Source organism: Gavialis gangeticus, unplaced genomic scaffold (genome assembly GCF_001723915.1).
Source record: "Gavialis gangeticus isolate Ggan-Ray unplaced genomic scaffold, GavGan_comp1, whole genome shotgun sequence".
NCBI lineage: Eukaryota > Metazoa > Chordata > Crocodylia > Gavialidae > Gavialis > Gavialis gangeticus.
The window spans coordinates 58,955,218-58,969,504 of NW_017728994.1; the positions used below are offsets into that span (position 1 = coordinate 58,955,218).

Genomic DNA, 14,287 nt, shown 5'->3' on the forward strand with positions numbered 1-14,287 from the left:
ATGCCCTCAGTCTGAAGGGTCTGAAAGTTTAAAGTCTTTCAGTGCTCAAAACCATCACACTTGCAATGGTATATGCCCCAATAGGCTACTGCGTTCCTGAATGATCCAGAAGTTGTCACACTAAAAGCTTGACACTATTTAACAGAGCACTGAGCCTCAAAACAGCCCGCACAACTTAAACACACAAAGATATATTCCCTGTACTCCTAGGCATTAGACCAAGTGACACAAGAAAATGGACCCTAACATCATTACTAGCAATAGAAGTAAGAGACTGTGACAATCACTTGCTCCATTGACTGTTAACTGAAGACCTGAATAGACTGTAGGCTACTCCCACAGCGTTTTATGCCAACACCAAACGAGTCCCCCATTGGATATGACCATGACAGAGAAGTGTGGGTCAAACTGAACAGCCTGAGATCTGGATACAGATCTCAAAACAACACTTCACAAGATGAACATGTTGGACAGCCGCCTGTGTGAATGCAATATACAACAAACAGCACAGCACTTAATCAAAAGCTGCAATCTTTACAAATATGCAGATGAGACAGATGGAATCCACACATTGATGCACAATATCAGACAGTGGCTCATAGATTTGGAAGTTGATATATGATGCCATACAAAAGAGTCTGAAGACTCGTCATTTTACTTTGTTACATTTGCATCCATTGCCCAGACTTCTACAAGAGCACAAATAACCTTATCTTCCCTTCTGCATGCTCTACTAAGGCTCAGAGGATCAAGTCCTTTCTACTGAATGGAAAAATGCTTGGCTGTTTAGTGGGTTACCTGAGGAACCTGGGCAAGATTTTCACAGGAAGTCCTTAGCCTAAGCAATTTGTCTAACAAACACACTTCCTTTACAAAATGTCTGCTAACAAAATACCCATAAAAGCCACTGTTTATTCTTCTTGATCTGGAGAACATATATCAATAATGTAGAGATAACATAAGGACTAAGTACAGGCAGTCAAAAAGTCCAAGGCTAAATTGATTCAATCTTCACAGGTTGGTTTAAGCTACATCGATTGAACCAAGAAGCAAATGAACAGACATTCACTTTTGATTCTGGAAATGCAGCCACATGTCTGCAGCACCCTGGCCAGAAGCTATAGGACACTAGAGCACACCTCCCTGCTTGGCTGGAGCAGACAGCTTGGGCCAAGGCTAGCCTGCCCACCCAGCAAGAGGGCTGTTGCGAGAGAAGTGCAAAGCATCCTTGGATGTTGGGAGACTATGAGTTAACTTGACTCTGGGGATTTGGGACACAAGTTCAATAAACCTCTTTAACCTAAAACAGTTAAGTCTGATACTACATCCATCCAGGTTTATTTTAAACTGGTTTTGGTCATTTTGAAAGCAGTTTATATACACTGAACTTCTGTTGTGTTACAGATTTGAACCAGTTTCCGATCACTTACTTATGCTTGTTTCTGTCCCTAACCATATAGCCTTTCTTATATCAGTTCTATGTGACTGTCCTATTTTACATCATTTATTAGATTTCTCTTGAAACATCCTAGCCCTCTACATATGCTGATGCCTGAGTAGGCTCACAGCACCACTGGTATGTTGGACAGAACGCATATGCGTATTTCTGGTGAAGCACTGGGCACAGATCATACAGGAGGATTGGAGGGGCTGGGACTTTCACTAAACATTACTGCAAAGCCATGGAAGGGTGCCTGTAGATGTGTGGGATGCCTGATCCAACGCGTTGTAATTACTTGATTACAGCCTCAGTGCAGCCTCAGCGTCTCATGTATTCAGCATCCCAACACTTCAAAATGGTAGCAAGGGTGCTTTAACTAAGGCTTGTCAAACAGAGTGGAAGAATCAATTCCCTTGATTTTGACATTCCTATTAATACAACCCAGTGTGCCTTTGGTCTTCTTTGCAGGGTATACTGTTGGCTCAGATTCAGCTTATGATCCAAGATAACATCTAGGGCCCACTCTGCAGTACTGCAGTTCAGCCAGTCATTCTCCAATCTTTATCTGTGCATGGACTTTGCACTTGTCCTTGTTCAATCTCATGGGATTGTGTGAGGACCATTATTCAAGTCTATCAAAGTCATTCTGGATCACAGCTCTGCCCTCCAGAGTGTCTGCAACTTTACCTAACTTGGTGTCATGTACAGATGTCCTAAGAGTGCACTCAGTTATTTCATCCAAATCATTAATGGTGATTATGAACAATACCAGAGCAAGGACCAACTCCTAGTGAGCCCAACTTGATACCTCATCCCAGGTAGACATCAGACCACTGATGACTACTTGAGCCCGACAATCCAACCAGTTGTGTATCTAGTACTTCCAGTACTTTTATCTAGTCTCTATTTCCTTAGCTTCTTAATGATAATGTTGTGAGAAACAATGCCAAAAACCTTTCTAAAATCAAAGTATAATCTCACATCCATGGCTCTACCCCCATTCACAGAGCATGCCACCTTATCATACAAGGAAATCAGGTTGGTTAGGCATGACTTGCTCATGGTGAATCCATGCTGGGTGTTCCTGATCACCTTGTTCTCCTTCTCGCCACTTCACAATAGACTTCTTGAGGACCTGCTCTGTGATCTTTCCAGGTATCAAGGCCATGTCTTCTCCTTTTTGTGTTTTCTATAGATGTTCTACAGACTGATCCTTTGAAATAATGTTAACCCTTTCCAGGTGTCAAGTACCCTAAAAATGCACTTGAATTTAAAATATTTTATAGAAGTGTTGCCACTGGGTGCTTTTGGTCATTCCTAGATGCCAGATAGATAGGCATTTTATAGCATACTGTTGAAGGCAAGGATCTGCCTGATAAGGATAAAGTACTTAGCTCATCTGGAGACAGAATAGTACATATACAAGAAAACAATTCCTTAGAAGACCTAAAGCAAAAACATATACTAGAAGTCAACGCTTCAATATTTTGGCAAACCAATTTATATTAATCAAACACTTCTTCAGCATCCCAGGTCTTACCGTATTAAACATTTCCACTCACTAGGATATACATATATCATAGCCATAACTAATTGCATCTGAATGATCATTTTTCAGAAACTTTTCTCAAATATGTAATTGTTTTGTTGTATTGCTAATATTGCTATTAATTCTGCCTTTCATAATGTTTATACTATATTCCATTTTTAAAGAGCCTTATCTCAAATACCAAGTCTTTAACAAAACCTTTTAGATTGCTCTCAGTAGCATTAGCAATTGTTTTGAAACTATTACGAAGGAACACTTTTCATGTGAGATGAGCCCATGAACAATGAAGCTTCTGCATACATACAATGTCTCTGGCTGCCTGGTCCCTCTAATATTTTAATTAAAGTTTAGCTTTAAGTCTCATTTTCAAAGTGGCACTGTATTATCCAAAATGTATGTTTAATAAAAACAAGGTAAGGTATTTTGACTTGGTTTAATTTTTGAAGGATTTTTTTAGAAAACGTATGAAAATATAATCGTTGTTATTTTGTTTCAGGTATAAAACACAAAAGGAGCTGATGATGATAAAACACTGCAGCTAACAAGTCAACAGATGTTTGGTTCTGGTAAACCTGTATGCGGATGCATCTACACGATCCATGTACACAGAAGGTCAGTTGAGGTTGACTTTTCCAAAGACATCTATACCTTCATATCATTCCTGACCTAGTACATCAATGGGCCTTTTATACAGAGAGGACGGCTTCAGACAGTGTTGATGAACTGACCGGGTATGTGACCTTTTAAAATGATGGAGGACTGGGATGGGGCCTATTTCAGTTACCTGAAAACACTGGGTCTCATTTTCCAAAATGCTGAACACCTGCAACTTGGAATCAATGGGATCTGAGACATCTGTCATTTCTGGGTCCATCTACTATATATACTTTCATAGCACTGTGAGACTTAATCTCTAACATGCTGCATTTACTTATGAGACGAATACAATTCCTGCCTCAGTGCAACTTATTAACTATAATATGGAGTGCATTAATAATTTTCCATCAACTTCTTTCTCTAAATGCATTCCTAGCTTTTTAAAGGTGAATATTTTTCAGCATGAATATTTTTTCAAATCAAATAGCTAATGCCTATGGAAATACATTTCTTGTTAACCATCATCTTCTCACCAATAACTTACAGAGCTTAACTAATAATAAAAATACAGATATGCAAAATGAGAATAAAAATAAGCAATGCAGAATCCCAACATCAGTCATCATTAATCCTAATACATATTTTGATACACCACCACTGAAGTATATATATTTATACAAAATTTGTCAACCTGATACCAAGTAAAACAGACCAATTAAAAGGGCATCAATGTGAGGGAACAGTGTAGGAAAAATGAGGAATCAGGAATAATTATGGAGAAAATCTTGACATATCTGCATTGTGCAAGTGAAATACGTATGGATATTCATATACTGTCTAACAAGAAGCACACAGAATTAAACATTTAGTATGTAAGAACATTGTGGATGCTCTCTCATAAGGAAACAATAAATGTTAAAGAATATGGGAGTCAAGTGTAAAACTGTCTTTACATTAGATTGTACCTGTAATAAATGAAAGTCTTTAATTTTTGTCCCACTGTGAAGACAGAACTAGAAATGGGCCAACCGGATCTGACTCCGAGCTAATCTGGTATCTTCAAACAAGAGATCATTCTAGCACTGGATTGCTGAAATTGTCTGGCCTAGAGATATTTTGGGTTTTTCTTTTACCTCACATTCTTCCTTGCCCATATTCTATAGTTTTGTCTTGTCCAAAACTCTGGTAGCTGCATGTACAGCCTTGAGCAAGTGATTACTCTCTTTAAAATCCAGAATCAATCCCATAAAATACCTGGTTAACTTGATAAGCAATGGGACCACAGTTACTAGCCAGGACACTGGGACCAATTCAAAGAGGGCATCTGTGCTGAAGTCATTTAAATCTTTGTCCAGCTCCTTCAGCATGTAACTTGTACCAAATGCATCTCTTACATTTACATCCCCTCAGTCTAAATACTGAATTTACTCAACTAGAAGACAACCCTACATAAGATGACCCCCCCAATAATTAGATTCTATATATGAAAAATGTATACATTTGTTATAATTTTCCAGGTATAGAATCTAGTTATTGGAGGTTTGCCTTGCTTTTGTCCCTCACCCACTGCTACAAGAGTGGAGGTGCGGTGGCCCCCTTGTCCTCTGTTTCCCCAACTTATTTCCCTGAAGCCCCTTCTGTTCCCCTTACTGTCAAACCCTGCTCTACTTGAGCACATGGAAGTGATGGGCAAATTTGAAAACAGGGATGGATGAATTTTTAACACAGGCACTTCCACAAACATACTTTTAAGCAGTACTTTTCTATCTACTTCTATAGAGTATAAACTATGTATAATGTTAGTCCAAAGCCAAAACGCTCATGATTTACCATATAGTTCATTGGACTGGGCCCCAGTCCAATAGTCAACAGCATTTCAAGCCATGGTGACTCTACAGCTCAGCAGTATGTGTGTGTACTCTGGATACAACCCACACCCCTCATAAAGGATTCATGTGCTAATTAGCACCCTGCTCATGGCTGGAACTGCTGTTCTTCTCACGAGTCCTGAATTCCTTCAAAAAATTATATGCAGATGAGGTGCAGGGCAACTCAGTGCAGTTCCACCTTATGGAGGGTGGGGCCACACTAATCATGTGTGACAGGCTGAGCGAGGGGGCAACAGAGGGATTCTGGGTGAGCTGTTTAGAACCCCATTTGGTGATGTTTACCAGACATTTAAGGGTGGTGAAGAACCAGGAATGATTGGAAATGGGAAAAATGGTGCAACTTAGCTGTGGGAATGACAAAGAAATAAAAATATCTTCAGTGTACTGGCTCACTATGACTTGAAACAGAGTTGGCAGTGAGCAGGACTGAGTGCAATGGGTACTACCATATATCTTATTCAAATGGGCTGCACTAACCTATCCTTGTTGTAGGTTCCCATCAGTATGTTTACCCTAGGTTGACCATTTGTTTGATATGCATTAGGGCTGTAAGAAGCTTTGGTCCCTGAATTGATTCGGCGGAGATTTGGTGGCTGAATCTCTGAATCCGAATTGAATCAGAGGACCCTTTAATTTTTCCGAATTGAATTGGAAACCTCCAAATCAATTCAGAGAGATTCGGCAAGATTCAGACATAGACACACCTTTAAATGTTTTTTATACGTACCTCTAGGTAGCAGGGGCTCATGAATGCTGCAATGCTGGGGCACATGGAGTGTCCCACAAAAGGGTGTGGTGCTCCCCAGCGCGCTTGGCAGCAGACCCGGAAGTGGACCAAAAGCACTCCCAGTCCACTTCTGAGTCCGCCAGAGAACGTGCTGCCCCCCCCCCATACTCCCCCAGTTTGACGACTGGTGCCTCCTGGGTCTAGGGGGGCACCCAGGGTCCCCCCATGGCCAATCACCAAGCTGGGGGGGATACAGGGGGACCCCCCGGCATGCTCCCTGACAGACCCAGAAATGGACTGGAAGTACTTCTGGTCCACTTCTGGGCTTGCCGCCAAGCACGCGGGGGGGCCCCTGTTCTCCTGTAGGATGCTCTGTCCACCCCAGCATCACAGAATCAATGAGTCAGAAGGGACCTAGACACAACATTCCCAAACCGTGCCTGGTACCTCAAGGTATGTAGAAAAAACATTTAAACCTGTGTCTATATCCGAATCGCTGATTCTCTGAATCAGCATCGAATCTTGAGATTCAGATTCAGACAAATCTAATTGGGACAGTGATCTGAATCAACGAACTGAATCCCTGTCCCTGATTCTGGCTGAATCTGAATTGAATGCGGCCCATTTCTCACACCCCTAATAGTCTTGCTCAGTGTTGGCTGCATTTTGATTTCAATTACTGAGAACATGCCGTTTTTGCCAACAATTTAACAACAGATAGTAAATTTAACGAGGTTTCCTTTTATGCAATTGTAAGATGAAGAACTTTTTCCCCCCATACAGATTGGGGAAAAAAACACTTATCATTTATTCAAGTAAATATGGTATGTCTAAATTAGTGTAACTAATGAGAGGAAGGGGCTGGAAGAGGGTGCACCTTAAGCCAGTTCAGTCACCTTTGTATCTAGCCCATCAAATATATTATCTTTCTCTGGTTTACCCTGACAGGGTAGCAGAAATGCTAAGACCGTAGCCAAAATTGTAGTAAAGCCCTGTTCCTGAATCAGTGAACCAATGCAATCTCTTATTTATTCATGTTCCTTATTTGATACCAGAGTATGTGATCTATTATAATATATAGTATAACGAACTCCAACATCAGAATGAAAAAAGCAAAATCCAGCTATATACAAGACTATATGGATATCTGCACATGCAGCAACAGCTGACAGACTGCTGATCGATATCATTTTGTATTTTTGTGTTGCTTTCTAACCGCAGCAGTTACAAGTTTCTCTTACCTGCAGATTTGCACATGCTGGCAAATCATTGTGGGTGGGTATTTCATTGTTGGTGGTCTCTGAACCCACAGTCCTGTGTTTGAAGGCTGTTGTAGTTGTCGCTGCAGTGGTCTGTACTGGTAGGATGGGCTGCCACACGTTTACATCTGTACCATTACCAAAGGCCTGAATTGCATTTTCTGTAGAACACGATTATAGGGAAAATACGGCATAAAAAACAAATACCACAGACAACAAAACTGACATTTCTGACCTGCTGCTATTGAACAGAAATAACTTTGGTATTGTTCTTTCACATAAAAAACCCCCTGTCCTTCTGCGTACAAACTCAAACTTTTGTTTTGATAAGCCTACTTTAATTAACTTTGAATGCATGTCAGAAATATGAATTCTGGGGTCACAGATTTGTCTCTCATTGTATTCCAACAGAGGTTTTCAGCCATGCTTGAGAGAAGGTCTAAACCTTAGATCTAATGTAAGCAAATTAGCATACCACGCAAGTGCCTCTAAACTTGATTTGTGAGATTTAAGATTTAGCCTGAATGCCATGTCCTGCTTCTGATAGGTTTTGCAACAAGCCAGTTTGCCTGTAAACAGCTGGCAAAATACTAATTTATTTCTACACCTTGTTTCGTTAAAACAAGTATACCCATAAATACAAAATGGCTTAACTAAGATGATCCTTTCCTTCCAGTTTCCAAACAACATCTGCATAATTAGGTGAGAGAAGCATGCTTAAGCTAAAAGTTTAGAATATAAAAGTTAAAAAGCTTATCACAGTTTCATGGGATTAAAGAGTGTGTTTATGGCAAGAGTAAATTGGTTGCTTTTTTAATATAAACGAATAGAAAAACAGTTTTTAATCAGGTCTTTGGGGACTCAAAACGGATTTAGGGATTTCTTATTTCAAATTCATTGTATAAGAAATCAAACAATTTCACTTGGGATTTATATGTGAAAGTTATTAATATTAGCCTTCACTGCCATCCATCTCCTTATAAAATCATTTCCATTTAACTCTGATCTTAGAAAGACATGCTTTATTCTAATATTTGCTCTAAGAGTGCCAACAAATACTGCAAAAGATTTATATAAAGGCACCAAAATTGGTTCGATTGACAGGGGGCAAATGAGGATTGTCTGAAATAATTTTCCTGTCCTGTGATCATTCTTAAATAAGGTAACATGAAGCACGATACTTTCTATACCATAAATGCACACAAGTGACCAAACGATGACCTAAGCTCAAGGCTTTCTGATTGGCAGACTACAGGCTGCACAAGGTCCACTTGGGATTAATATGTAGTTGACAGGCTCCTACCAGGCCACTGCTCCCCTTAAAGCTCTGGCTGCTGCTGTATCTGGGGTCTCTAGGTTCCCCCTTCCCCCCTAGCATTTGCCTCCTGCTCCCACCCCGGAAAGTGGGGTGGTGTGGCCCACAGTGCCAAGGGAGCCTGCAGTGCGGTACAGCAAGGGGGCTGAGGTAGGAGCTGCTTGCTCATGTGGTACAGTATGGGGGAGATCAGCCCCGGGGCCTGTGATTTGTATTATTGTGGCTCCCAAGGCATGCAGCCCCCGCTGGTGCAGTCTGCAGCCACTTAGAACAGTGGTCCTCAACCTTTTTCCCAGCAGGCCAGATGGGCAGTGCCTGGTCCGTCTCAGGGCCAGATCCGGTGAGAAGTCCCAATCTAGCACCTGGGACAGACATGGTGGTGCCCCATCTGGCAGCATGGGGTATGTGGGGGGTGGCCTGACCCTCATCCGGCCACATGGGGGAAGGTGGATTGACCTGGCCACATGAGGAAGAGAAAGGGGGATAACACAGCCCTGATCCACCCATGCAGAGGAAAGGAGGTCAGACCCAGCCCTGTTGGAGAAGTGGGCATGACCTGGCCCTGGTCTGGCAGTGCAGGGTAGAGGGGCCGTGGCCCAGATCTGACCCACTGTTGGAGGCTGGGGACTTTGGCAGGTGGGGAAGGTGGTGGTATTTATGACCATCACTCCCCACTCCTAGATTTCCTGACCCATGGGAAGCCCCGTGGGCCAAATGCCATGGCTCTGCGGGCTGGATTTGACCACCCCTGGCTTAGAGTTTGGACAGCCCTCAGCTAAATTAAATGGCAGGCCAGCTCCTGTAAGAGATGCTGCAGGAAATAAGCAGCATATGGAGACTTCCTTGAGCTTTCAAAACAAAATTACTCTTGTAATCATCTTTTATTTTTGCATCTCCTGCATTTCTGTTTACAACAACATTTGTATGTCTTCAAGTCTAATGCAGGCTATAAACACAAGAGTGAAGAGATACCTCAGATGCTTCAGTGGACGGTTGGCTGTTTCTATAAGCTGTATTTTGTATTTTCCCCCTTGCCTGCCAATTCTCCATCAAACAGGACATACTCTCAAATCCTTCTACCACTTACATACCTGCATATCTCAAGTGCTACACTAAACAGTGGGACTGTGTGTGTGCACAAATGTTTGTAGGGCTGGGGCTGAAGTGAGTAGAATAACTGAAAACTCTGCTATAGGAAACATTTTGAAAGGTAGTAAAAATAAAGTTTAAGTGATTTGTAAAGATTCAGTCTGTATCTGAAAATGAACTAAGTGGAAGTTCTCTTGGGATAAAAGACCCCATTGACTGGTGGTCAAATGTTTTCCAAATAAACTTGGAAAATGTAATTAAGGAAGTACGCAAACCCATGTTTTAAAACATGGGCATTTCTGCAGGGACCCGTGCCTTCTGTTTTTAAAGTTTATGCTACTTGTAAAATCTGTAAGTCCCAAATTCTGCAAACAGATGCACTGCAGTTAATACATGAGAGTTAGGATATAGTCATGCATTTGATTTCATTAGCACCACTCACTATAAGGTGCCGTTAGTTCTGGTTGGGAACTTGCTGGTGAAATGGTTTAAATTAGGAAATGTCAATGCCAATGAGAAGCTTTCCATGACAATTATCCACTTTAACTAAACTTTTGTAGGGACTTCTGTCTCCAGGGTGAAAGTTCTGGTCAAAAGCAAGGGAAGCTGCAAAAGGCCAAAAGCCCAGCTGAAACAGCAGTTGTCTGGCATAAGAAATTCCAAGATTCACGTCCCTGTTCCACATCAAGCAAAGTGCAGAATTTACCCCCAGGTCTCCCACATCCCAGGTAAGTGCCCTAGTCACCAGGCTGCTGTCTAGGTTGGGGTGAGCTGGTCTCAATCTCTCTTGTAAGGAGCTACTTCAAAAATAAATAATGCCATGAATAATAATATGCAATGAGTTATGCATTTTGTGACTGGAGTAGGAAGTTGACCCTGGAATTCCTATATCCTATGTGAGCGCCCTCACTGCTGGGCTGTTATGCAGGGGAGCTTACTCTTGGCAAGCAACCGCAAAGATACCATTTTTGTCCCAATGGTCTGGGACAGAAATTGCATAAACCAGTTTGAGCCAAATCAGTTAAATTTGATGCTACATTCAACCAGGTTTATCTCAGATGAGCTTCAGCCATTTTGAAACTCGTTTATGTGCACTGAATGTCTGTTCTGTTACAGGTTTAAACTAGTTTCTGATCACTGAAACCAGCTTATGTGTAATGTCTGTCCCTACCCAGGCACATTTTAGAAATTGCCAGAATTGGAACAGGACAGGAAAACTGTTTCCACCCAGGTCTAATATACGTAGGCTTAAGATTAAGAAGCTGTTTGTATGTAAGATCAGGGCCTACTGTTCTTCATAGTCCAATAAAGAATGAATATAAACACTAATACAAAATATAGCTTAAAATGTAAATTCGCCCCCTGTCCACAGAGGGCCATTAACAAAAAGACACTGGAACATTTTCCCGCTCTGTGATATGATATTACATCAGGAAAACATGCAATATGTTCATGAAGAAGTGGTCTCTACCAAGGTGAGCATAATTTCTCTCACAGCAACCTCTAATGCCATCCCTTTATCTTCATTAAAATGTGTTGATCTGAAGACAAAGGATTGGTGTGTGTTAAATCCTAAAAGGAACCTCAACCCTGGTAGTAATGAGCACATTTACAAAGTAGTAAACTATGAAATATTACAGCTTGTAATGTCCAAGAGATAGTACTGTTACGGTGAGAGGAAGGCTGGATACTAGAGGTGTCTGTTCCTATATAGGATCCCAATCGGAACTTATTTTTTGTGACATAATCTTGATTAACTCTTCCAGCCAGTGATCCACCAATAAATAGCGCTCAATCCTGTCATTTTTTGCACATAACAGCATCAGTGTAGTAATGGAAGTAATGCAAGGTGAGACCCTATTGGTTGGAGAACTTTCATAAACTGAGCTTAATCTTAAACTAATTAGGCTGTTTGACACCACAATGCCTACTGGATGTCTGTCCCAAAGCCTCACTCTTCTGTTGGTTAGAAACTTCCTAATTTCCAGCCTAAAACATTTCCTGGCCAGCTTAAACTCCTTATGCCAATATTATACTTCAGCTTAAATAGGACTTTTTCCAGTCCAGTGTTTACTCTCATATTTTGAGACAGAAATAATGTTATCCCTGGGCATTTATACACATGCTCTGGGAGTATGTCGGGGGGAGGGGGCACTTTAATTAGAATGGCTCCAAAAGACGCTCTAATTAAAGCTCCCAGAGCATCACGTGCATCAGAGTCCGCACACTGAAAAATGGCAGTGGGGGTGATTTAACTAAAACTCAAACAAGCTTTAGTTAAAGCAACCCTCTCACCATTTTTCAGTGTGGGGACACTGATACATGTGACGCTGGAGTCTGCTGAAGCGCGGTAATGACCACACTCCAGCAGACTCAAGTCTGCTCCAACACATTGTAATTACAGTGTGTCAGAGCAGCCGCCTTGCTGCATGTGTATAGGCGCCCCCCGTTAGCCTTTGTTTTCCTATGCTAAGGAGGCCAACCTGTTTTAGCTTGTCCAGTTCCTCTGAAATCCAGGCCCTGGTGTACATTCCCTGTCATCCAGCTGTAAAATTCTTGGCAAATGGGAAGTTTGAAAAGGAAATCTGAAAAATGACACTACTAAGCCCCTCCAAGATTTAAAATAGATTTAAAATAGCCCCTACTTTGGGAGTGAATTTGGCTGCTAGAGCCATAAGGTAAAAATTCCTATGAAATCACTGCATCAAATCTTATTTTTGAAAATGAGCGAGTGAACTTTGTGCTTAAATCTTAAATATTTGGGACTATTGATAATAAAATTCCAATCAGGGTATCAAATCCTGATTCCATTAAGTGCAACTGAATTCTGCCATTGATTTAACAGGGTCCATATTTCACTTTGTATAGCTATAAAGACCTTCACAGCCTATCTGCATATCATTTATCTAACTTTGTCCTATTATACACAAACCCATCAGACTTTTCCCAATCGCAATAACCAAACCATCATGACAGACTTTCCTCAAATATAAATAACCAAGTTGTGATTTGTGGGAAGAAATATGTTTCTACATTATGGATTTTCACATTTATAAATTTGGCCATGAACAATACATCAGGTAGATTTGCTCAAATTCATGTACTTCTAGTTTCTATATCAATTCCATTTCCAACTTACCGAAATGCAAAGCTGTGGCCTTGATGCATCACAAGTATTCAGAGAATAAGTAAAAACACAATCCAACACACGTTAAAACATTAACAAATAGAAGTCTGAGGATGTATTCTAATGTTGTACTCACTAAGGCATGTATTATCCTGGAAGAAATTCAGAAATTTCAGGCATTCTTCTATGTTGTTACCACTGTTACTGCAGTCGCACCATGGGGCAACGCTGAGACTATTGGAGTCTATGTAGTTTGGTGTCATTACTGTGCCTGTGAACAAACAGTAAAATACTATGCTATAAAGTGATTTTTATAATAGCTGACCCTTTTTCATGCTACCCAATCAAAGGATAAATTATATATGATGATGGCCAGAATTAGGGCTGAATTAAGCTGAAGCACTGCAGACCCATGCTTAGGGTCTTTTTAGAAGTTCTAGCCTTTTAGCTACTAAGACATGGCTAAAAATGTGACCTGACTGGTTTGCCCTCAGCTTGCAGGCTGCCTGAAACAAGTTATAAAAGGCATGAACTGTCACATACATCTCTGCAGGGCATTTAGCCTAAGAGCCGCTGATGAGGGCTGTTTTGCCCATAGTACGGCACGTGAGAAAAGGTACGATTAATCTTTATAAGTAGCTAGGACTGATTTTATGCAGTTTCCCAGTTACCACAACATTGCTGTTTCTTACTGTCAATTCTACAGAGATTTCATTTCTTAAACTGTATATGATCCATGCATTAGTCTAACCCTTACAGATTCCTGCACAAGCATTTTGCTATTTATATTTTAGACTCAGGCCTACTAACAACTAAACCAAAGTAAAGAGTATATTCCATACTCTAACGTATGTCCCTATTGAACTAGATCAGTGGTGCTCAACAGCTTTGGCCCCTGAGTCAGAGCAGGTAGAGCTCCATATGGGTCTGGAAAGTTGGGGAGTCGGGAAGTGGTGGCAGCATTAACTGCTGCTGCTTCCAGGAGTCGGGTCCAGTGTGCCAGATCACACCAGCCGACCGACCCTGTACATGAACTCCTGGCTGGATCTGGCCCATTGTCCAGTCCTGTACCACTCACTGGCCAGATAGTTGAGCACCACTGATCTCATTTATTCAGTCCCTGTTCACGTTGGTCAGCACTTACTCCATGAGTAAATGACTTTCCCAGTACAAGGCATCACAACTTGACTAACAGTTGACCAATGTAGTCCTTAATTTAAAATAGGCAGGCAAAGTTCTTTAAGTAGATGTGACAGCTTTTATTAGACCAACTGAGTGGTTGGAAAAAAGTTCT

General features: G+C 41.2%; 1 protein-coding gene across 1 annotated transcript in view; it reads right to left on the bottom strand.

Moving 5' to 3' along the window:
- GFRA1 (GDNF family receptor alpha 1) overlaps positions 1–14,287 on the bottom strand; it is a 269,099-nt gene that overhangs the window by 55,202 nt on the left and 199,610 nt on the right. The window contains exons 6-7 of the mRNA XM_019502888.1: positions 13,130–13,264; positions 7,445–7,623 (exon numbers count right to left, since the gene is read on the bottom strand). Coding sequence (XP_019358433.1) covers positions 7,445–7,623; positions 13,130–13,264 — 314 coding nt within the window. The remainder of the gene's footprint in view (positions 1–7,444; positions 7,624–13,129; positions 13,265–14,287) is intronic.